The 23155-nt window shown below is 36.6% G+C and overlaps 2 protein-coding genes across 5 annotated transcripts in view; one reads left to right on the top strand and one right to left on the bottom strand.

The window, feature by feature from the left end:
* Positions 1-5643, bottom strand: part of LOC125670440 (uncharacterized) — a 36747-nt gene extending 31104 nt beyond the window's left edge. For 2 of the 4 annotated variants that reach the window (XM_048905614.2, XM_048905613.2), the window contains exons 1-4: positions 4300-5642; positions 3689-3804; positions 2799-2913; positions 440-514 (exon numbers count right to left, since the gene is read on the bottom strand). In XM_048905614.2, the coding sequence (XP_048761571.2) occupies positions 440-514; positions 2799-2913; positions 3689-3804; positions 4300-4356 (363 nt within the window). In that variant the 5' untranslated portion in view covers positions 4357-5642. Of the gene's footprint in view, positions 1-439; positions 515-2798; positions 2914-3688; positions 3805-4299 lie in introns of all 4 variants that reach the window. The other 2 variants (XM_048905612.2, XM_056161300.1) reach the window with 2 other exon arrangements.
* Positions 5644-8602: 2959 nt separating this feature from the next.
* LOC125671413 (transcription factor E4F1-like) lies at positions 8603-21070 on the top strand. The gene is made up of 15 exons (XM_048907147.2): positions 8603-8678; positions 8901-9134; positions 12586-12679; positions 13664-13958; positions 14099-14225; positions 14387-14465; positions 14745-14877; positions 15756-15920; positions 17165-17323; positions 17748-17815; positions 17928-18094; positions 18272-18489; positions 18628-18826; positions 18979-19115; positions 19506-21070. Exons 1-15 carry the CDS (start codon positions 8633-8635, stop codon positions 20118-20120), a joined length of 2736 nt encoding a protein of 911 aa, XP_048763104.2. The 5' UTR covers positions 8603-8632; the 3' UTR covers positions 20121-21070.
* The last annotated feature ends 2085 nt before the right edge of the window (positions 21071-23155 follow it).

Genomic DNA, 23155 nt, shown 5'->3' on the forward strand with positions numbered 1-23155 from the left:
ACTACGTTGAAGTTTGTGTTCACATCTAAATTGGCCTAACGCCCCCATTTCCCCCAATTTCTTCGTATGATATCCTATAGCCGAGTTTTTGCTGGGACACAAATGTCTACAACAGTGGCGGATTTTGGGAAGGGGCACCCGGCGCGTACTCTTTAAAAATTTCGAATTTAAGGTAAATCATGGTCTCTTGCATTGTTTATATGATATAAACATTGATTTTTTTGTGAGTTCATTCTTATCTATTTATTTATATAATGTATATGTATACTAATGTACTTTGATGAATCTTTAGAAATCGTCAAAATTATATACTCGTCAAGAAAAGGCTATAAGCAGGGAGCTATATAGTATATAGGTCCCTGCTATAAGGTAGTGTGTCATCGCCCGAGTCTCGTTTTATGATGTGTAAGTGAGTTTCCGATAACTCTGATTGTCTTACGTAATGTATCTCTCTGTCTGTCCGGAGATCCTGGGGTCTCTGTAGAATACGTCTGGCCTCCACTGGCAACCTCTCCTATTAATAAACAAAATTAAAAAAATATCCTAAGTCAAGCGAGATAACTCTACCACACTTGTCTTTTGTGTTTAAAGTTTTAAACACGTGTTCATTTTTTTTCACAATATCCTCTCAAAAAGTGATAATTTGTTTCATTTTTTGTCGAAAATGAATTATTGGGATATTTTGTTGCTGAATAGTAAGTGAAAACCCCACCCGTTTTATCTTAATTTTGTAATGTTTAGGATGTTATATACCCAAAAGTTTTAAACATGCGTTCTTCTTTGGCAATATCCTCTCAGAATGTGACAATTCATGTTATTTTTGTTGAAGATGAATTGTTGGGATAATTAGTTGCTATGGTAACAAAATAGTACTAAAAAGCCACTGTTATATTAAAATTTTGTACTGTTTACTGTTTAGTATGCGTACTTTCTATCTGATTTACCCAAAAATTTCCACAATATGCACCCAAAATGTGATGATTTATGCTATTTTGGTAAAAAACGAATTTTCATGTTATTTCGTTACCATAGTAAACACATTATATTCTTTTTAATCCATGGGTTTAATCTTAATTGTTATGGGTGTGCACTTTCTATCTTCTGTCCTTAAAATTCTGGCTGATGTGGAATTTTTTCATAACATGTCCCTGAAAAATGTTAGATTTCAAGGAGAAATCTAAATGATGAAACAATGTACAATAAATTGTAATTAAACATTTACTAAAAATCATGAATAATAATATTATTATGATAAGCGTTAAATATTTTTGGTGTAATTTCCAGAAGAAAAAAATATTTGGATTTATTGGTTTCGGAAGATTTCTTTAAGCATTTTAAAAATAGTAGCTAAATTAACAAAATATGTCATTTGTTGTTTGCTCCACAAATACTTTCACATGGTGTCTCGTTTCCATAGCAACACAGGTTGACCAAAAAATCATAATTTCCAATGATGTTAATTCTAGTGTTCCATGAAACTTTATATCAAAATTTCCTGAAGATCTGAGAAAGTCATGAATCACTCCCTGCCTGGTTCTCACAAATAGCTGTACTTAATTATCGGTGATAACATCAAGCCCTGAACGTGTTTTCTCACCCTCTAATGACTTAGCGATACATGGATATGTAATTACTATCATCGCACGTCGAATGTCAAGCAGTGCAATATTCAGAAAGACAGCTTTAACAACTTACACTTTAAATACTCTACATGCAATGTGTAGAAGTAATTAGATAGATTGATTATGCTGAAAATTCTTTGCAACTGGAGATTTTTTTTACCCAAGAGGTCAGAACTTTTCTTTAAATATTTCAAAAGAGTAACACGACTGTTGGCTTACGAGGTAAAACCGCCGTTCATTTCAGACACAAAGTCCCAACCACAGATCATGGGTTTTTATAATCTTGTCAAGAGGTTATTTACTTCCTTATAAGGCTGATGATAACCGCTTGTCTTATTTGGTTGTTTGTGTCTGTTTTTCATAATGTGCCTTTGAAGTGCACCTGAATAAAGGAAAACAAATATTAGCGATTGGGTGATTATCAAGTAGTCTAGCGTTATATAGGAATTTACCGGGAGCTCGTGATTTATGAAGTAATAAGACTGAATGTATCTAACGAAATGTAATGAGGATCTTAAAATCGCGTGCAATTTAGTATTGTTTCAAAGCACGATGTTTAAACTCGGTTTCTTTAATGTACCTATGCATATTTGGGTGATAAATCTGTTTCCGTCATTTTTTTTTAACATCTTGATAACAAGTAGTACAGAGATCTGTGAATTTCCACATCTAAGTTCAATTTAAAATTTTTGTTTGAAGTAACTTACAATAGATGTACTCTTATAAAAGTCAAAATAACAAAAATCTATACACTTTATGTACTGAAATCTATACAATATGTATACTGAAATATATACAATACGTATACTGAAATCTATAAACTATATACACTAAAATCTATACAATACATACACTGACACCTGTACACTATATATACTGAAATATATACACTGCAATCTATACAATCTATACTCCGAAATCTATACAATATATACACTGAAATCTATACAATATATACACTGAAACCTACACACTATATATACTGAAATATATATACTGCAATCTATACTCCGAAATCTATACAATATATACTCCGAAATCTATACAATATATACACTGAAATATATACAATATATACACTGAAATCTATACACTATATATACTGAAATCTATACAATATATACACTGAAATCTATACAATATATACACTGAAATCTATACAATATATGCACTGACCTCTTTGTTGGTTTTCCTGTAGTCTGAGGGGTCGAAATACAGCCCCCCTCTGTCGACGTCCAATGTGTTCATATACTGTAGAACGGACAGAAATTCCGAGCCATGAGATTCCACCCTGCAACGAATATAGCTAGTCATTAGTTAATGAAATTCCACCCTGCAAAATTAGCTAGTCATTAATTAGTGAAATTCCACTCTGCAAAATTAGGTTGTGTATAATTAGTGAAATCCCTACCTGCAAAATTAGCTAGTGAATAATTAGTTAAATAGATGGGGTATAGTTAGTGATATTTTGTCCTATGACAACACGTAGAGTCTATCTAGAGAGATCCCATCCTACAACATGTTAGAAGGTCATGTTTGTTTCTTCCTTCTTTGCTTTCTTCCATTCTTTCTTTCTTACATTTTTCTTCCAAAACAATATGTTCCGACGTATCCAAAACAAATATTCACGCTTTATTTGTTGTACGAATGAATATTATATTATTTCATTCATAAGAAACATGTGGTGTTCAATATCACGCATCCGACAGTGCCCAACTCCACGTGTTGTGTTCAAAGAATAATTTCAAAGTAAGGAAGACGGATTGCAGATTACTAAAACTGGTCGGTGCGTGGGGAGGGTTACTCAGTCGCTGCGTGGGGAGGATTACTTAGTCGGTGCGTGGGGAGAATTACTTAGTCGATGCGTGGAAGTATAGTTCATTAATTTCTCCTTCTCCTCTAATGATAAAACTTATACTACATTAACTATGTTCAATTCTATGACGAATACTTATTAAACACGAGTGCTAAACCAGATACGATTCTGTTTGCTCTCGAATTCTTTAGCAACTGAACCATAACATTGCCGCTTAACATCAACAATTAAATAATTTCGTCGGGCTAACCTCTTCTGGCTTTGTTGACAGAGCCGCACACAGACGATGACCAGTCGTACACATCGTCGCAGTCGCTCCCCCGGGGACCCCATCTCTCTGGGCACGGGATCCGCGCCGGAATGGTGCTGTAAATCCATAAGAAATAGATTATTTCTGATTTCATAAAATCTAGAAGTATTTACTTTGCAAAAAGGGGGAATATTGACAGCTTCTGTTCGTTTTACATTTTAATTCAGTCTTGTTTACTTTACACTGTTCTGTGGTCTTACATTTAATATCCATTCATCACCAACAAATATAACGAATTTTCCTGTTTTTAATTCCATCCTTTACGACTTCTCAGTCTTCTCGTGTGTCTGTTCGTTTAATGAAGTATTTTACGAATTGAAATTTGAGCATGAGCGCATTGAAAAGAGATCAAATGTGGTGCATTTAACACCTTCTCAATTCAAAATTGCCTAAACTGACATAAACGCAGAGCTGAATAGTGATATTTTCTTTCCAAAACATGACAAACGAAATGGCAACCTATTCACATTCACTTGTCCACTTTAATTTTCTGTTTCGAATGATATTTGATTCTGAAGGAAACAAATCGGGTATAAAAGTCATTTACTTACCTTTCTATGTCGATGAAGTTGTCCAGAAAATTTCACCAGTGTCGATAGGTAGTCCATGTTTTTCTCCCCGCTGTTTAGCTTTGAGATTTAAAAATCAAACACCATGTACAGTTTCATATCTCTTGCTGATTTAAAAATCGAATTTCTATTCAGTTTTTAATGTATTCAAAATCTCGATAATTTTTGCAATTTCTTACACAGGGAAATTTACAATTAAGCAATTTGATCTATGAACGGGAGCGGCTACGAGTAGGTGCGCGCCGTTCGTCACTTGGATTAGGTAGAGTGTTCTAACATTGGCTGGTTGTTGTCCATCATTGTCATTCATATAAGCATATATATATGTATGAATATTATAACATTAAACATACATACCCTTGATTCATTCACCCCTGTTTGCTTAGGAGCGCCTACTGTTCATACCCCGGTAAAAAAAAAAAAAAAACGACCAAACACCAGGCTCTATTTTAGTGTCCAAACTTAAACAAATACAGTGTTCATTTTAAAAGTTTAATACCCTTTGACCATCTGGTAATTAAGAAAACATATTTATTTGCTTAGCGGAAGAGAATAATCGTTTTACTTTCGCATTTTAAAATGTTCATTGAAGGTCTTCACGCCTTCGAGTGGTCAACTTTTGATTCGAATCCTTACCAAATATTTGCTTGTTTGTTTCAATACTGCTTCTTGGGAGAGATTCACTAAATCTGAAATTCAAATATTATCCCTAACTTTTAAAGACAATCGATTTCATGTGTGTAAACATTGATAATCTTAAGTTTGTAGTGACATAGCTAAATCACACCGGGCACATGGAAAGACGTTGCAATAACAAGTATTACCGTACATCACGTGACCGTGGCAGTGTTAGTCCAATGCATCACATTCCGTAGCGATCCGGATTAGAATAGGTCTTCAGTACCTCTTGCTTGTCGTAAGAGGCGACTAAATGGTCCTTCGGATGAGACCGCAAAAACCGAGGTCCCGTGTCACAGCCGTAATCGCCGAGCATAGGCCTAACTTTTGCAACCCTTCTCTGGCAATGGAGACGTCTCCATATGAATGAAATATTCTCGAGGGGGACGTTAAACAATATTCAATCAATCAATCCAATGTATGATCACGATATGTACATTTATCTTATTGTCCACGTAACCGCAACAGCATTCAATATAACTGTATGTTAAATGTACCACGACAGTATCATCTATATCTAGGGGCACGTACAATCGGGGAGGGGCATATAGGGACCTGTCTCCCCTTTGTTTATAATGACCATTCATGCAAATAAGAGATATATTGGATGCCTATCCCCCTACTTTCTACGTACAATCGGGGAGGGGCATATAGGGACCTGTCTCCCCCCCCTTTTTTTTTTATAATGACCATTCATGCAAATAAGAGATATATTGGATGCCTACCCCCCCCCCTACTTTCTACGACAGTAGAAGTGAATAAGATGAGTGTAAACTATTTAGTTAAGTATGAGCATCGAAAGTAAAAAGACTACACCCTCTCCCAACGATTTAATGAAATGAAATTTTTTTTAAAGCCTCTTCTTGGCTTATCAAGATTTTTTAAAGTCGTTTGCCACCCCAACCCCCACTTTGAAAAATGATGATACGTGCCTGATCTATCTCTGTCTATCTATAAATAAATAAATAAACCACGACAGTGCCCAATATTTACTTGAAAAAGTGAAGATAGCGAACCGTGACCTCAGAATTTCTATAAAGAATACACAATTAAGAGTAGGGCAAACACGGATCCGTGGACACACCAGAGGTGGTATACTCAACCATGCAAGCATCTATGAAGCGCCAAATTAACATAAACTCAAATAATTGAAAATCAAATTAACATAAACTCAAATAATTGAAGATCAAATTAACATAAACTCAAATAATTGAAGATATCTTCAATTATTTGAGTTTATGTTAATTTGGCGCTCCATAAGCATCCACCTCAACAAGATACATATCGGTGACATTTAACTGAATGGGTTACATACATATTCAGTGACGCAGGACATCCGGGTTACGTGTGTAGTAGTTAAGGCTATACGGACCGTGGATATTGGCCTGTATAGCTCACTGGTCAGAGTACCTGACTAGTAACGCAGGGGTCCCGGGTTCGATTCCCGGTCCAGCCAAAGATTTTCTCCTCTCTCCTATATATATTACATTTATATATATATATGTATACTACATGTGTATTCAGTAATATTGGACACTGTCCATCTTCACAAGTCAACCTTGGTTATTGATTCGTTGTTACGAATCATTAACCCTTGACTTATGAAGATGGACGCTATCGGGATTTGCTTATGTAATATACACTGTACTTGTACATAAACGACACAGCTGTTGCTACATGCAATACAATAATCCACACCAACTATGAGGTGAGGACAACATATGTGTTTAAAGGTGTACTCACATCTGCCAATCTGTTGTGATTCCTACATGTAATCTATAAACCCTAGATCTTCTATCTTTCCATAATTTGATTTCCAGCTGCCTATATAAAGTAATCAGATTTTTATTCTTCCATTGTTATTTTCATTATCTATCTATGAAGTGAAAAAGGATGGAGAATCACATGTATAGCTACCGTAAGACAACACTCAATATTACCGAATTACATGTAACTATGACAACACTCAATATTACCGAATGACATGTAACTTTGACAACACTCAATATATTACTTAATTACATGTAACTATGACAACACTCAATATTACTGAATTACATGTAACTATGACAACACTCAATATTACTGAATTACATGTAACTAAGACAACATTCACTATATTACTGAATTACATGTAACTATGACAACACTCAATATTACTGAATTACATGTAACTATGATATTCAATATTTACTGAATTACATTTAACTAAAATACCATTCAATATTATATGTAACTAAGACAACATTTGATATTACTCAGTTACAAGTATATATTATCTGTCCATCCGTCGGTATGCCTGCAAACTTTTCACATTCCTCTCCAAAACAACTCGACCAATTTCAATCAAACTTGGCACAAATCATCTTTGGGTAAAGGGGATTCATGTTTGTTCAAATGAAGGGCCATGTATCGTTCAAAGAGGCGATAATCCAGAAAAGGCAAAATAGTGTAGGGTCATTTAAAATTTTTCTCGAGAACCACTGGGCCAGAAAAAAAAGAAAAGAGATTTACATGAAAGCTAGCTTTCTGACATAAAGTAGATTCAAGTTTGTTCAAATCATGGTCCCCGAGGGTAGGGTGGAGCCACAATACAATAGTTTTACATGGGAATATAATATCATATAGGGGACATCTTCTTGGGAACAGAAGGGTCATGATTAGTCACATGTATATTGATATGCAAGCATCCCCGGGTAGTGCAGATTTAAGTTTGTTCAAATTGTGACCCCCGGGATTGGGTGGGACTATGATAGGGGATCAAAGTTTGGCGTGGGAAAATCTAGGGAAACATCTCCAAAAACCTGCATCTCAATAACAGATGACAATGATTACTGATTAGTCATTTAAAATTTAGAATATGCAGACATATTCAGTTTGTTCAACTGGTTACAAAAGATCAATGTTTGATATGGGAATACACGAAATAATTTCTCAAGAGTAGCAGGGCCACACTAAATTATATCATAATGTTAATCAACGTTCCTATATTGTGTGGATTCAAGTTTTTTAAAATTCAAATTATGAATCTTGGGGTTATGATGGATCAACTTTAACACAGTGCATGTATATAGATCTACATGGGGGGGGGGGGGGGGGGGGGGGGTCCTTTTGGGGTTTATAATTAGGTCTTCTTCAACAGAGACTGTTATGTTTAGGATTATTATTGATGCTACACTGAAAATTTATAGTTATTTTTGCAAGATGACATCAGTTAAGGAACAAAATCCTCGGATGGCATGGGAGTCAGCAGACTTTTAAGGCTTTCAAAGCCCACTGTGAATTTATGTTCGGTGGACCCCTTAAAGAAAAACTAAATGAGGAGCAGCGGTGCAACTACGTCATGTAGGGTTGGAGAAAAGGGAAGAAACAGATATTCAACCTGGAATTTGCAGGGTGTTGACAGAAATTATGTCCGGTAAGCCATGGCGCCCATGGGCCTCTTGTTTGAACAAATAGTAAAGAATGAATATTATTCACCAATAAAGGAAAAGTGCAGTTTAATATCTGTTCTACTCGCTATAACTCTCCTTTCTACCACATGCACCTGCGGATTCGGTTTTGTTGTTGTTGTTTTTTAAATTTCCCGCTTCCCTCTTGCGGAAGGAGAGATTACGACAGTCGCAAGGAAGACGCCATGACAGAGAACGACAACCAGACAACAGAAACAATCATTTTTGACGGTAAAGCAGACGAAATTAATGCAAATTTTAATTAGAACGTATACACACACTAAGAATGTGTCACTCTACAGCAAAATGCAGTTGTTGTTATTTTAAATACCTAATGCAATCTTCTCACATACCGCCATTGTTGTCTAACTCAATGTTGCAGTTGATTTATCCACGTGCTTGATCGCTAGTACTAGTGCAAAAAATAGAGTAATGTATCGTTTTGTGATACAGGATTTGACACCGACACTGAGGGCGATGAGGATATTCACTTGTGTAAGAAATGTAAGCTTGTCTTCACAAATCTGAGCGACTACCTTCAACATAAGGTGAAACATGACAACTTCAAAGTCAAGTTATCCAGGACCAGCGACAGACGTATGCTGGTGCCCCAGCTCGTCCAGAAACCAGAGAAAGCCACACAGGAAAGGGGGAGTGGGAAAGAAAACAAACAACAGCGAAAAAGAGGTTAAAACTTAACTATTATTCTATTAAACAGGTTGGGAACACATCCCCTTTAATAGCGAGATATTCTCGCAAAAACGCGATTATCCCTTTTTAGCGAGAGTAAATATGTCCCATACAACAAGAAAGACACCCATGGAGTACATCTTTTCGTGTTTCATGTGAAAAGAAGAAAAAGTGCTAAAATGTCTGATACTTCTGCAAATATATTAATCAAAACAAAAACACTCACGATGTGCATTACATTTCAGCCTCCTTCCCTCTTACGCAGCAACATTTTTATGAAATTTCTTGATTGTATTCTAAATTTTATAGAGACAAATTGCATCATGCTGAAGTGAATATGTGTTGCACTTATTCAGCACTGCATGGAATTTGCCATTATTTTCAATTCAAGACACCAAAACACCTGTGTATGGTAATGTTTACTTTCTCACTAAAGAGGGATAATTGCATTTTAGCGAGAATATATCACTATAGGGGAAGTGCTCCCAACCTGTTAAGCCACCTGATTCAAAGATACATATAAAGCTTGCCATTTACAGAAAGTTATTTTAGGATACAATGTTTATAAGCCATATCACCGTCCTTAAACATATTTTCTGAAGTTACAAATAGCCCCACTACCCAATTATTCAGATCGGTGCTTCCCAAGGTCTTCTGGTACTTACTGGGCATTTGGTCACATCACATTTTACCAGACCAAAATTTTACCTGCAAATTAATCCCCTATTGTGGCCCCACCTTACCCTTGGGGGCCATGGTTTTGACAAACTTGAATTTACACTGTATCAGGAAGCTTAATATTTTATGTAAATTTGAATTTTCTGGCCCAGTGGTTCTTGAGAAGATTTTTAAAGATGTCCCCTATATATTCCCATGTTAACCTTTGATCCCCTATTGTCGCCCTACCCTACCCCTGGGGGCCATGATTTTAACAAAATGTCAGGAAGCTTTCATGTAAATTTGAATTTCTGTCCCAGAATGGCATCAGCGACGTACTTTATTAGCCCAAGCATTTCACTTCAGATTCGTCAGTGGAGTAAACTTTTCCAACCCGTGTTCAACACCAGTGTTATGAAATATACGTTTTTTTAAAACTCGAGCAATTCGCGTAACTCAAATCAAACGTGTCCATGTTGTTCAAGTACTTCTTGATCAGTTTAAACGCTTTATTTACTTGTTATTTATTACCTAATTCAAACGCTTCAAAGATGTCTGTAATTTCACGGGATATTGCTCAATTGTATTATCATCCTCTCTGGGGGAATTGAAGATGATTGCAAGTTTGATAGATATTTGAGTTCAACGTAAACAGGTTTTCTGTTTGCATTGACTAAAAAACAGAGTAAATTTTGGGACATGCTGCTAAAAATTGAAAATTTACCTGATCATGTATTTCATTGGTAAAAAAAATCATCGGACACTTGGTCCGGCCAACAACTGATATTGATTGGACCAAAACAAAAATTACCGGACATTGGTACGGACCTTCGGAATCACTGTCAGATTGTTATAAAAAAAAAAAAAAGTCTTTCAACCTATTTTTGCCCTTTGTGAAACTGCATACATCATGATCTTTAGATCTGCTGGCAGACTGCTGCTAAGATATTTTTAATACAGTGGAACCTCAGTAATCCGGACGCCATTAATCCGGACGCTTCACCTTCCGAACGATTTTTGTAGGGAACGGAATTTTTATACATTATTTTGCATCATTAATCCGGAAATTCGCGTTCCGGATCCGGACGGTCACTTTTTACTACAAAACATTATAATGGATTGAAAATTGTACCGTTAATCCGGACGGTAATTTTGTTTAGGGAAGGTCTGTGTCGGACAATTTTAGCAAGGCGTAAATTATAAAGAAAACAAGCCAAACTGTCTAATTTGAAGCGATTACCTGTACCCTGTCAACACCTCCCTATAATTAGGTGGTGTGTGATGATATGTCAGTTAGATCGAGACATTGTATTGCCAATTTACGCACATAAGATCTTTATTGTGTGTAGTGTTGAATTTTGTAAATACATCTGTTGCATATTATTTTATAGTCTTGATCAATAGCCTAATAGTATTAATAAATTAAACATCATGCCGTAATGATAATTTTTAAACTGCTACACATGTCAGTTGTACTGATTCGTAAATTGATTATCGGCTTATGCAAATCTAAAGAGTGTAGATTATACTTCTAGATTCTGGATTTTATACTGTTGATTGGCGTGAAATATACATGTATGTTCATGCACATGTATATGTAGTAAGTTTTTAACGTTTATAATGGCACACATGTAGAATGTACCTGTGTACGATTGATTCTTGTTACGATGCTGTAGAGCTTTATTGCTTTCGAATTTTTAAACTCTGGGTAGAAGTGAAAATGACAATAAAATTTTGTATGTACCCGTAATGTTAGTTTCACCGGAGTTTTGTTCCGTTATTATTGCATCATGAAAATAATAGGTACGTGTGGCTAGATCAAAGCAGTAGTAGGTCTTGATATTACGAGCTTAAATGATTTTATTCTCCCGATATTGTCTTGGATAATTATAGAATAAGAAATATAAATTCTGGCAGATTGAATTTTGGTTAAGAATGTTTTCAACTGACATGATAATCACAAAATTCTTATATCAACTTTGGACGATGAAGATTATTTTAACAGACCGCCGAACCCGTGAATCGTGACAGATGGAAACCAGCCTCTTTAAGAAGTAAAAGTGATGAAATGTTTGAAGTGTAAATGATAATGTTAGTTACTAATGATTTATTTACTTATAGTTACATATAGTGCTTCATTATTTGTTTTAGTGCATACGGTACACAGTTTTGTATATTTATTTGTAGGGCTCATATATATGTACAATTTAAGCACAGGCAAATACACTGAACACGTACATTAAATTTTAGTGCTTTGAAATACATGTAAATGTTAACATTATCATAATTTATTTACTAATGCAAATGGAATGTGTTTAATTCACTAGGCATCAATAAAGTAGGCATATATTGGTTACTTATGTAAAGATAGAAAATATACAATTCAATTATCCTGACGCTTCATTTATCCGGACGATTTTGCTGGGAACCAAAGTGTCCAGATTAACGAGGCTCCACTGTATTTTCATGTAGTTTTAAATTCATGATTTCTATTTTCTTGTTGAAGTTTGTTCTATGATAAATGTTTAATATGGCTAAGTTAATTTTATACGGGTAACCAGATTGTGGAATTTGGTAGTTTTGAGGAGAAAACTGGCACCATTTTAGTCCCTGTAATAAAATAAGTACTGAAAACTGAAAGATTTCGGCTTGTAGATTTTGAAATTTAAGTAAAGCTCTTGGAATCAGATTTTTGCATGCCAAACATTACTTATTCAAACAATGAAATGCACTTACACTTTCTGTATGTCTAAAGGGAATCTAAATGCTTCTTATTTTATGTGATTGACAGGAAAGAAGAAGGTTGCAGAGCCAGTAAATCCAGAGTTGGTTATAACCGAGAAACAGTCATATTGGTGTCCAAAATGCAACATCAAATTCAACAGGTAACAAGTATAGACTTTGCCTGGTTTTGTTGAAAATTTGCATTTGAGACATTAAGTATATTGTCTCAAAGACAATAAGTATATCATGCCCGTCGGATGAGACCTTAAAGGGTGTCCCATGTCAAGGATCACAACCCCCTTGGCACGCAAAAGAGCGTTTCCCTGATGTTCGAAAAAGAGTCTAGGCTCGCTGGGGACCGTCAGGGAAACTGAAAAACTCACAACCAAACATATTTCAATTGGTTAAATGTCGTAAAATGGCTGAAATATTGCCAAAACAACGTAAAACCTCAATCAATCAATCATTAAGTATATCCATCACATGTTAACCAAGTAGCCATCTTTGTAAAAATAAAGCACCTGTCATAATTTCCAAAAGAGTAATGCACACACAAGTGAAAAACCAATATAAAACTTTTATTATACCCCCCGAACGAAGTTCTGGGGGGTATATAGGAATCACTCTGTCTGTCTGTTCGTCCGTCCGTCTGTCTGTCTGTGCAGATTCGTGTCTGGGCCATAACTTCTTTGTTCTTTGACATAGGCATATCATATTTGACACATTAGTGTATCACCATGAGACGATGTGTCGAGTACCTTCATGACCTCTATATGACCTTGAACTTTGAGCTCAAGGTTAAAATTGATTATAGGATTTTGACATAGTCATACCATAAGACATGGGTGTATCACCATGAGACTATGTGTCATGTACATTCATGACCTCTTTATGACCTTGACCTCTTTATGACCTTGACCTTTGATCTCAAGGTCAAAATTATAGGTTTATGCCATGGATTTGTGTTCAGACTATATCTTCCATTTTCTTCTACAAAGGCATACCATATTTTTACACTGAGGAAAGAGGTAATTTATAGCTATTAACAACACCCTTTGGGAGATTGGGGTAAACGGGGAGTATTCTTAGTGAGCATTGCTCACAGTACATCTTGTTTCATTTGAGAAACTATTTTTGGAATGCAGGGAAGCCACATTGAGGAGACACGTAGAGTACGTACATGATCAGTCAGGGGAGTACACCACATCTGTAGGGGATGGATCCGACGGTGAGGAGAAGAGCGAGGTCCAGGAGGAGATTGAAGCCACAGTCCAAGAGGACCCTGACCCCACTGACACAGATTTCAACATCAAGGAGGAGCTCCGTGTGACAACCAAGAGCAACACTAAGGAAGTTCAGGTGGAACACATTCCTATCCAGACGGAGGACAGGGGGGACCGGCCGTATATATGCTCAATGTGCGGACACAGATTCAAAGAGGTGCTGCTTCTGTTTGTTAGATACTGTTGGTACAGAATTTGGTGAATGTTTATGGTTTGTGTTTGATTAACTATTTATTGATTTGTGTTAATTTAAAATTTTGAAATGGATGTTTATTTTGTTGAAAATATTTCTGTCAGGCACCCATTTTGCGGGCTCACATGCTAACCCACTCAACAAGTAGAGATTTTCCCTGTTCCATTGAGGGATGTAACTATGCATTCAAAACCAAAGGTTCTCTGAAGAGGCACATGAGGAGACACACAGGTTTATTTTTATTCATGCATTTCTTGGAGAGAATTTACCAAACATGCTTAATTTCAAAGAAGTTTTTTTTACCAAGAGCCTTTTATAAAAATGAGAATTTAGGGAGTGTACAAAACAACACACATATCTAACATGTCTAAATGTTGATATATATTTGATAGGAGAACGCCCATTTAAGTGTGATGAGTGTGGAAGAACTTTTACAGAATCGGGAGCTCTAACAAGGCATCTAAAATCACGGTAAGTGTAGCAAAGCACTAACAAAAGATTTGATATGAAAAAACAGAGTAGAAGGGAATAAACTACGCAGAAGAAAAACAATGAATATCACAATAATGCCCAGCAAGTTTTTTTTAGCTTTTGAAAATGTTAATTTTCATGAATAGTCCATCGCAGTTGAAAATTCATAAGAGTATATACATGGATGTTACTATTTATTTTTATTCTTAACCAATATTCACAATGATTTCTTCATTCAATATAGATAGACAATTCATGTACCTGTTTATTTATACAAAGGGTGCCCTGTAAGAACAAATCTGACCTTGATTTGCCAAGATATGGAAAACGTTGGTCAGCCAATGCTATGTATGGACCTCAGGCTAAAGTGGAACCCAAACTGATCCCCTCTGGGGAGGATGAGGAACAGGAGGTACTGTGAAAATATAATCCCAGCGATTTTTTTCCTTATAACAGGTACCGATAAATGGTACCATTCCCAATGCCAAAAACCATTGATTTTTCCCAATTTTGAGACTATAAATTCCCAATTTACTTGCCGAAAAATAGACCGCTGACATCGTAATTTTCTTAGTCTGAAATGTACAAGTTAACTAAAATGTCCACTTCTGGTATTAAATCAAAAGTACAGATCATGGCAGTGCGCGTGTTTTGTAGAACTACGACAATTCTAATACGAGCCTATGACGATTCCTTATGTCTCACAACAGCAAATATTAGTGTAAAAAAGTTTGTAAAGAGATGACTACTTCTTGTTTTGTTCTCTTTTTTCTTTTCTTTTAGTTTAAATCATTTTGCCAATACATTGGTAGAAAATTCCCAATTTGTTCGATTTTGACGCCATTTTTCCCAATTGAATGGGTACCGGTACCAGTGGGTAGAAAAAAATTGCTGAATCCCCTTCATATTTGCCATGAATCAACTTAGTTGGGTAATACATTTCCCTATTTGACCTGTACATTTGTTGTAGGAGGCAGTTATTTGTTGTAGGAGGCAGTTATTTGTTGTAGGAGGCAGTTAGATAATACATTTCCCTATCTGATTTGTGCATTTGTTGTAAGAGGCTGTTATTTGTTGTAGGAGGCAGTTATTTGTTGTATGAGGCAGTTAGATAATACATTTCCCTATCTGATCTGTACCTTTGTTGTATGAGGCAGTTAGATAATACATTTCCCTATCTGATTTGTGCATTTGTTGTAAGAGGCTGTTATTTGTTGTAGGAGGCAGTTATTTGTTGTAGGAGGCAGTTAGATAATACATTTCCCTATCTGACCTGTACATTTGTTGTAGGAGGCAGTAAGGGACATGGAAACAGAATGTGCGATCGCAGAGGTCATTGCGTCCAATGAGAATGGAGAAGCTGCTGCCACGGTGGAGGAAATCAATATGGATGTGGTCACATTGTCCACAGACAACATCCTAGAGGGGGAAATCATAAATCCCACACAATGCAAGGTATGCAGGATTTGATGTCTTTTTGCTCACCATCTTTGTTAGCCAAGGGTGACGATCCATGCAGGCAATGAAATTAAGGGGAAATACTCGCTAAATGCGAGTTAAAAATTGAAATTGCAAGTGAAAAATCACAAGTGATCGCAACTTTTTGCGAGTGGAAAAAAAACGATCTTTTTTCCGGATTTCCTTGTTTATTGGCTGTACTATGAAGTTTACAATAATTTTGTCTTGTGCATAGAAACGCTTTACAGAATGAATATACAAGTATTGAAAAAGTAAACGTGGATCGAATAAATAACTAAGACCAAGGTCATCTCAGTCAGTGATGTCGAAGATGGCCTACTTCATGCACACATCGGGTGTCTCACTGAGACGTCTGATTTAAATAGCAAGCATGTTGATCTTGTCCGCGGTGTCCTTCTGTAGTCTATAGTCAAACACTTAAGAGTTCTCGGGGTTTTTTTCAACTAGAATTTTTTAGATGAAATTTCCAAAAGTTTTGAACATATAGGTTGAATTGGCGCAAACAGTCTTCAAGATTTCAAACCACATAATGTTGTAAATAGGTGGTAGATCTCTGGACAGCAAGTTCGCCGCACAAGTGTACCCTATGACCCTCATCATGCACCAATGATACATGTATGTTGTCTGATAATTCATTAAATTTGAAATGAAAGAATTCTCAATATTATTTTTATTATTGCACTTTAAAGAAGAGTCTTAGATTTTCCCTATACATGTATTTTGTTATATAGATACATGCTTGTTTTCTTAAATTCCTGTAAAACAACAATCGATTGAAGAATGCTAGTAAAAGCTCAATTTCGCTAGTTGGAAAATAATCCACTAGCTAAAATTTGCTAGTAGTGAAAAAAGTTAATTTTTCGATCCCTGCCATGGCGAATAAACACCGTGGATTGTCACCCATAGCTAGTGAAGATGTGTACTCACCAGCATCCCCCAACTCCACGTTATTGCTTAATGATTGTTAATGTCCTTTCACACCTTTACTCCCATAGCACCCCCCCCCCCAAACACACACACCCAGCTCTTAGTGATTGTGACAGGCCTCCCATATCATCACCATTGTTATTTTGCAATTGTCAGAATCCTCACACAGTTTCCCTCATTGTTTCAGGATTGTTGGAGTAGACTTATTGTTTTGACTTCTAGGCCCTGTATTTTGTGTTCATCTCTTGTTAATCTAAGATACTGCATTTTCTGAGCAATCTTTATATTGGCAGGTGTGTAAGGAAGACTTCCTGTCCTGTGACATTCTGAAGATTCACCTGAGAGCCCACCTGGCAGACATACCTTTCAGGTGTGGAATGTGTCATTTTGTGGCAGAGAGTCGTAGTCAACTCAGTAATCACATGACTACACTGCATCAAAATCAACTCAAGGTGGGTACAAAAATTCTACACAGGATGTTACATGTATCAAAAAGAAAATTTTACACAGGCTGTTACATGTATCAAGTATCTAACACTGCCTGTGTACTTATCTGAGCGGGATTCATATTTTAGTGCTTTTGATGAAGAAAGGGTGCCAATTTATGGTTGCTCTGCAATTTGAAAATTGTTATTTATTCATCATCATACATAATGTAAGTGCTAAATCATGATAACGCCAAATAATATGTCATCTCAGATTCCGCCAATTTTTGATTACGCTAAAAATAAGTACACATACAGTGTATATACTGGAACATTATCTGAAACCAACAGTTGTTCGCTGGTCTTGGGTTTCAGTGAATTTACGGATTCTAACCCCATCATGTTAACGTGTAATGTAATTCATGTACAACTTGTCCTATATTCATTTTAGGGATCAGAACTTATCAATCAAATTCCAGAAGGAACATCCATTTCAGAAAATAACCAAGACCAAAGCAGGTACAATCTTTGACAAGACAATAATTGAAACATACATGTATTTTCTGTACTAAAATAAAATGTCCTGCTTGCAGCTAACATACAAATAACATTTTATTGTGAATATTTGAAGGGTTGCCCGGATTGCTGTCAATCAGTTATTGGAACTTCCCTCAAACATGGAGCTTGAAGAACCAGAGCCGTCAATACACAGGGCCAGGAATATTTACAAGTGCCCAGTGTGTGCCCGGGCTGTCAAGAGTCAAAACTACCTCCGACTCCACATGAAATCTCATATAGGTAACAAAACTATAATAATAGCTCCACAGTGTCTGCTCCTCTTTTCTTGAGGGAAGAAAATCAGTCTGAAATAATACATGTGTTTTTGTCTGTTCAAAATGTTTAACATCAGTAAGCTGTACACTGTCAGTAATGTTCTCTCAAATCAATTTACAAATATAAATTTTGTTGTTATAGGTGATAGACCCCATAAATGCTTGCACTGCCACAAGAGCTTCATCACCAAGGATACCCTGTCCAAACATCTCAGTGTTCATAATGAATCCAGGAACTTTAAGTGTGGCCAGTGTGGCAAACTATTCAAGAGGATATCCCACGTCAGGGAACATCTCAAAATCCACTCTGTAGACCGGCCTTTCATGTGTACTGTTTGTCACAAAGCATTTAAAACCAATGTAAGGGTACATTCTGTTTACAACAGTTTGAGATTATTAGTTAGCTTTACCATAGAAGATTGGTATTCAAAAACATGAATGTGAAGATAAATTTTAGTACAATGAATTCAATTCTACGATGTTCCTTATTCCCTTCAGAATGCGATGAAAGTCCATCTACGAACTCATACAACCATTCTACCATATGTATGCCCATTTTGTCGCAGAAGATTTCGAGAAAAAGGGTCGTTGCTTCGTCATCAGAGGATGCACACAGGAGAGCGACCATTTAAATGTCAGCACTGTCTACGAGCTTTTGCTGAACACGGAACTCTGAATCGCCACTTAAAAGCTAAAGGTTGTTACACAATGACTTCAACATCATTATATACCAGCTTCTTGGATCTCTTGTCATATAAAAAGCAATAAAATCATGAGTCAAGTCACATTTCATAATAAAAGATACATTTGTACTATATCCATGAGATTCATTCTGCTGTCTGTCTTCAGTTCCCTGTACTCGTCAGCTACAGGAAGCACGAGAGAAGGAGAAGAAGGAATTCACAGTGCTGGCAGAATTTTCATCTGTTGTAGCAGACACCCAGCAATACATAGTTGATGATGAGCAATCACAAAGTCAATCACAGGTAAGGTCTGTCGGTTATCTGGTGTCCAGGTAAATCACAGGTAAGGTCTGCCTATTAACTGCTGTCTAATCCAGGTAAATTACAGATAAGGTCAGCTAATTATCTGGTGTCTAATCCAGTTAGATTACAGGTATTGTTTATATGAGCATGTTATATGCAACTTCTGGAGTCATTAAAATTTGCCAAGACTCAAAATAAAATTTCTGGGACTAAATCTTTTCAAAAACCACGAGTCCAAGGCTTGTCTTAAAACAAATCCTACAGAGAACCCTGGTGTAGACTCGTTGTGTCCAAAATTGATTGTATTCATTTTATGTAAGAGCAAAGCAACACAAAGTGAGCATTGAAGGCTATGGTTTCTTGAATGAAATTTGACTACACTTGTTGCAGGAGGAAGAGGAGGCTACGGAGTATGTGGTGGTACAGACGGGGCTGAGTGCCGAGGACCTACAAAACGTAGAGATTATCACAGAAGGAGAGGTGGATCAAAACTTTCTGGAGGGTGTTCAAGTGACTGATGATTTTGTTGTCATCACTGATGCTGATGAGAACATGAAGATTCTCAATTCTAAAACGGGAGAAACTCTAGCTATGATGCCCATTTCCACAATCAACGATGGAGGCCAGGTTGTGACTTTACCATTATCTGATAACCAGATAGAGGCTGTTGCCATGGCACCATCTTCTGTTGGTGAAATCGAGGCTGTCACCATCGACCCTTCAGATATTAACAAAATAGAAGCTGTGGCTATGAATCCCTCAGCTGTATCTGATGGTCAGAATGAAGAGACGCTGGAAACCATTACTCTGTTGGCATCGTCAGTTGAGGACATGAGAAGCGATGGAAACTCTGCAGGTGAAAAAGGGGCAATATCTGGAAATTCGAAGGCGGAGGTGGCTTCAACCAATGAAATTGAGGCTGTAGCTATGGCACCTGATGCTAACATTGGTGATACTCTACAGCAGGCCATGATGGCAGCTAGTGTGGCTGAGGATCAGGTGTAATCCAATCTTAGCTTTAAACTGAAAGTTCTAAAAATAACCGAAGGACGACTTGGTGTGATGCAAGGGTGTCTTAAAAAAGTGAACTACCCAGTAACCAGAGGATAGATTGTCTGGTACTATATGGTTCTGAACATTACAACTTGCCCTGTGGTTGGGAAGGAAGGGGAAATAATTTGTTGTTCTGAACATTACGACTCGCCCTGTGGTTGGGAAGGAAGGGGAAATAATTAGTGATTATACCGCCCTGAAAACAAAGTTTAGAGGGTATACTGAAATCACCTTATCCATCCATCTGTAGATCGATTTGTCCAGAGTATATCTTTAACACGATGAACAGATTTAACTAAAACTTGTGTAAAACTGCTATTCTGATTGAGATTTTTTAATATTTAAGGAAGTAATGGCTATTCATTTTATCCATTTTGAGGGGGAGGGGGGCGCTATGTTGTCATTGTCTACAGTATATCTTAAATAACAATGAGCACAAATTCACTTTTTCCCACCATACAATGTTCCCGGCAGGGGGTATTAGTCCTATTAGAACAGTTCTAGTTGCCCTAACTTGAGACTTAATAGTGACACTTATTAAGTTCAATATTTGTGAAAATAAATTCCTCAAAAGACAGTAGAATTATTTGAGTTTATTACAAGTTGGTCACAAAAATTTACCCCAATTTCAGTCCAATAAACGACTTCATTAAATCAAGGGATCGTCATCTGATGGTAGATGACATTGTAATGTCTGAAGTTAGGGGAGTCATTGGTTGAGGGCAGTATGTATGCAGGAACTAAATCCAAGAGTGGATTGGCATTTTGTATTAAATGATATCATGATATTACGGCAATGTCAGAGCAAAATTTGTTACTTATTAGTTATAATTGTTTGGTGTAGTACCAATATTTGGTCACAATTGCAGTGTATTTTATTAAACTGTTATGAAACTGAAAAATTGTTGGTATTACTTACAAGGGACTGAAATGGTTACCTGGATATCACACAATGAAATACTGGCATTAGAAGTGTTGTTGTTACTTGATGCAAGAGAGCATCTTATAGTCTTGTAGAACATTATGCTGGTTTCTTCTCTTTCTATGCCCTGGTAATCTGAGATTAAGGAGCAAATAGTTTTTGGTCTGTTAGTTCACAAAAACTTTGACCTTAGTCATAAATTTGAATTATGGTTAGTGATATGGTTTCATATTTCACACATGTATTCCTTGTGACAAGACCTTTATTTTTGGTACCAACATTTTTATTCATACATGGTGTACATTGAATTATGAATGGAAGTTTGACTTTGAAAAACAGTTGGCTTCTATTGTCTTTCGGAAATGTTTACCAAGTCTGATGACTTTTAACAGTACTTTTTATCTGACACACATGGTGTCGAGACATGCACTGTGCCATACCATAATAAAATACATGGAAGTGACTCGGGTGTCTTCAAAATCTGGAAAAGTTACCGACAATGAAGTTTCAAGATCATTACGCACATTTAGGTCAATGACATACTCAAGTTTTAAGTCAGCCATCACAAAAAAAAACACCAAGAGACCCATGGGCCACATCGCTCACCAGAGTCACCTTGGTCCATATCAGAAGACTTTCCATATATATTTGCATGTAAAACCGTAGTCCCTATTATGGCCCCAACCTACCCCTGGAGGCCATGGTTTTTGCAACTTGAATCTACACTATATCAGAAACCTTTCGTGTAAATGTGAACTTCTTTGGCCCAATGGTTCTTGAGAAGAAGATTTTTAAAGATTTTTCCTATATATTTGTGTATAAAAATTTGATCTCCCCATGTGGCACCATCGTACCCCCAGGGGCCATGATTTAAACAAACTTGAATCTGCACTATGTCTGAAAGCTTTCATGTAAATATTAGCTTTTCTGGCTCAGTGGTTCTTGAGAAAAAGATTTTCCCTATATATTTGTATGCAAAACTTTGATCCCCTATTGTGGCCCATCCTACCCCAGGAGGCCATGATTTGAACAAACTTAACTCTGCACTATGTTAAGAAGCTTTCATGTAAATATCAGCTTTTCTGGCTCAGTGGTTCTTGGGAAGAAGATTTTAAAGATTGTCCCTATATATTTGTATGTAAAACTTTGATCCCCTATTGTGGCCCCATCCGACCCCCGGGGGCCATGATTTGAACAAACTTGAATCTGCATTATGTCAGAAAGCTTTCATGTAAATATCAGCTTTTCTGGCTCAGTGGTTCTTGAGAAGAAGATTTTTAAAGATTGTCCCTATATATTTGTATGTAAAACTTTGATCCCCCATCCGACCCCCGAGGGCGATCATTTTAACAAACTTGAATCTGCTCTATGTTAAGAAGCTTTCATGTAAATATCAGCTTTTCTGGCTCAGTGGTTCTTGGGAAGAAGATTTTAAAGATTGTCCCTATATATTTGTATGGAAAACTTTGATCCCCTATTGTGGCCCCATCCGACCCCCGGGGGCCAGGATTTTAACGATTTAGAATCTGCACTATATCAGGAAGCTTTCATATAAATCTCAGCTTTTCTGGCTCAGTGGTTCTTGAGAAGATTTTTCCTATATATTTGTATGTAAAACTTTGATCCCCTATTGTGAAATTGGCCCAGTGAGTTAAAAATGTTAGAAGTTTACGATGGACGGATGCCGGAATATGGGTGATCAGAAAAACTCAGGCGAGCTAAAATGCTACACAAGTCAATGTTCCACAACTTCATAGTCATCAGGATTTCTTTTGTTTTGTAACCGGGACAGACCTTTGGCAAACCTACAGCTCAAAAACAATTTCATTATCTTATTGTGTGATCTTGGCTTGACATGACATTCATTCACAACCCCCCTGTAAGTCATGGGCAGTAACATACTACAGTTTGAAATATCTCAAAAGAAAGCAAAATATGTGTACGTAGTTCGGAAACGATCTTAAAATTTCCTTTCACCCTTTGACTGGAGTCATTATATTTGATTCAAGACAACTAGAGATTTTCTGTTCTTCAATCCATGCAAAGAGAGCAGAGTTATGGACAG

Source organism: Ostrea edulis, chromosome 4 (assembly GCF_947568905.1).
Source record: "Ostrea edulis chromosome 4, xbOstEdul1.1, whole genome shotgun sequence".
NCBI classification, from domain to species: Eukaryota; Metazoa; Mollusca; class Bivalvia; order Ostreida; family Ostreidae; genus Ostrea; species Ostrea edulis.

Coding starts and splice junctions, on each gene's coding strand:
- LOC125671413 (XM_048907147.2), top strand. CDS start 8,633: ATGACAGAGAACGACAACCAGACAACAGAAACAATCATTTTTGACG. Junction 12,680..13,663: donor TGCAACATCAAATTCAACAG/GTAACAAGTATA, acceptor TTTGGAATGCAG/GGAAGCCACATTGAGGAGAC. Junction 18,095..18,271: donor CCACATGAAATCTCATATAG/GTAACAAAACTA, acceptor TTGTTGTTATAG/GTGATAGACCCCATAAATGC.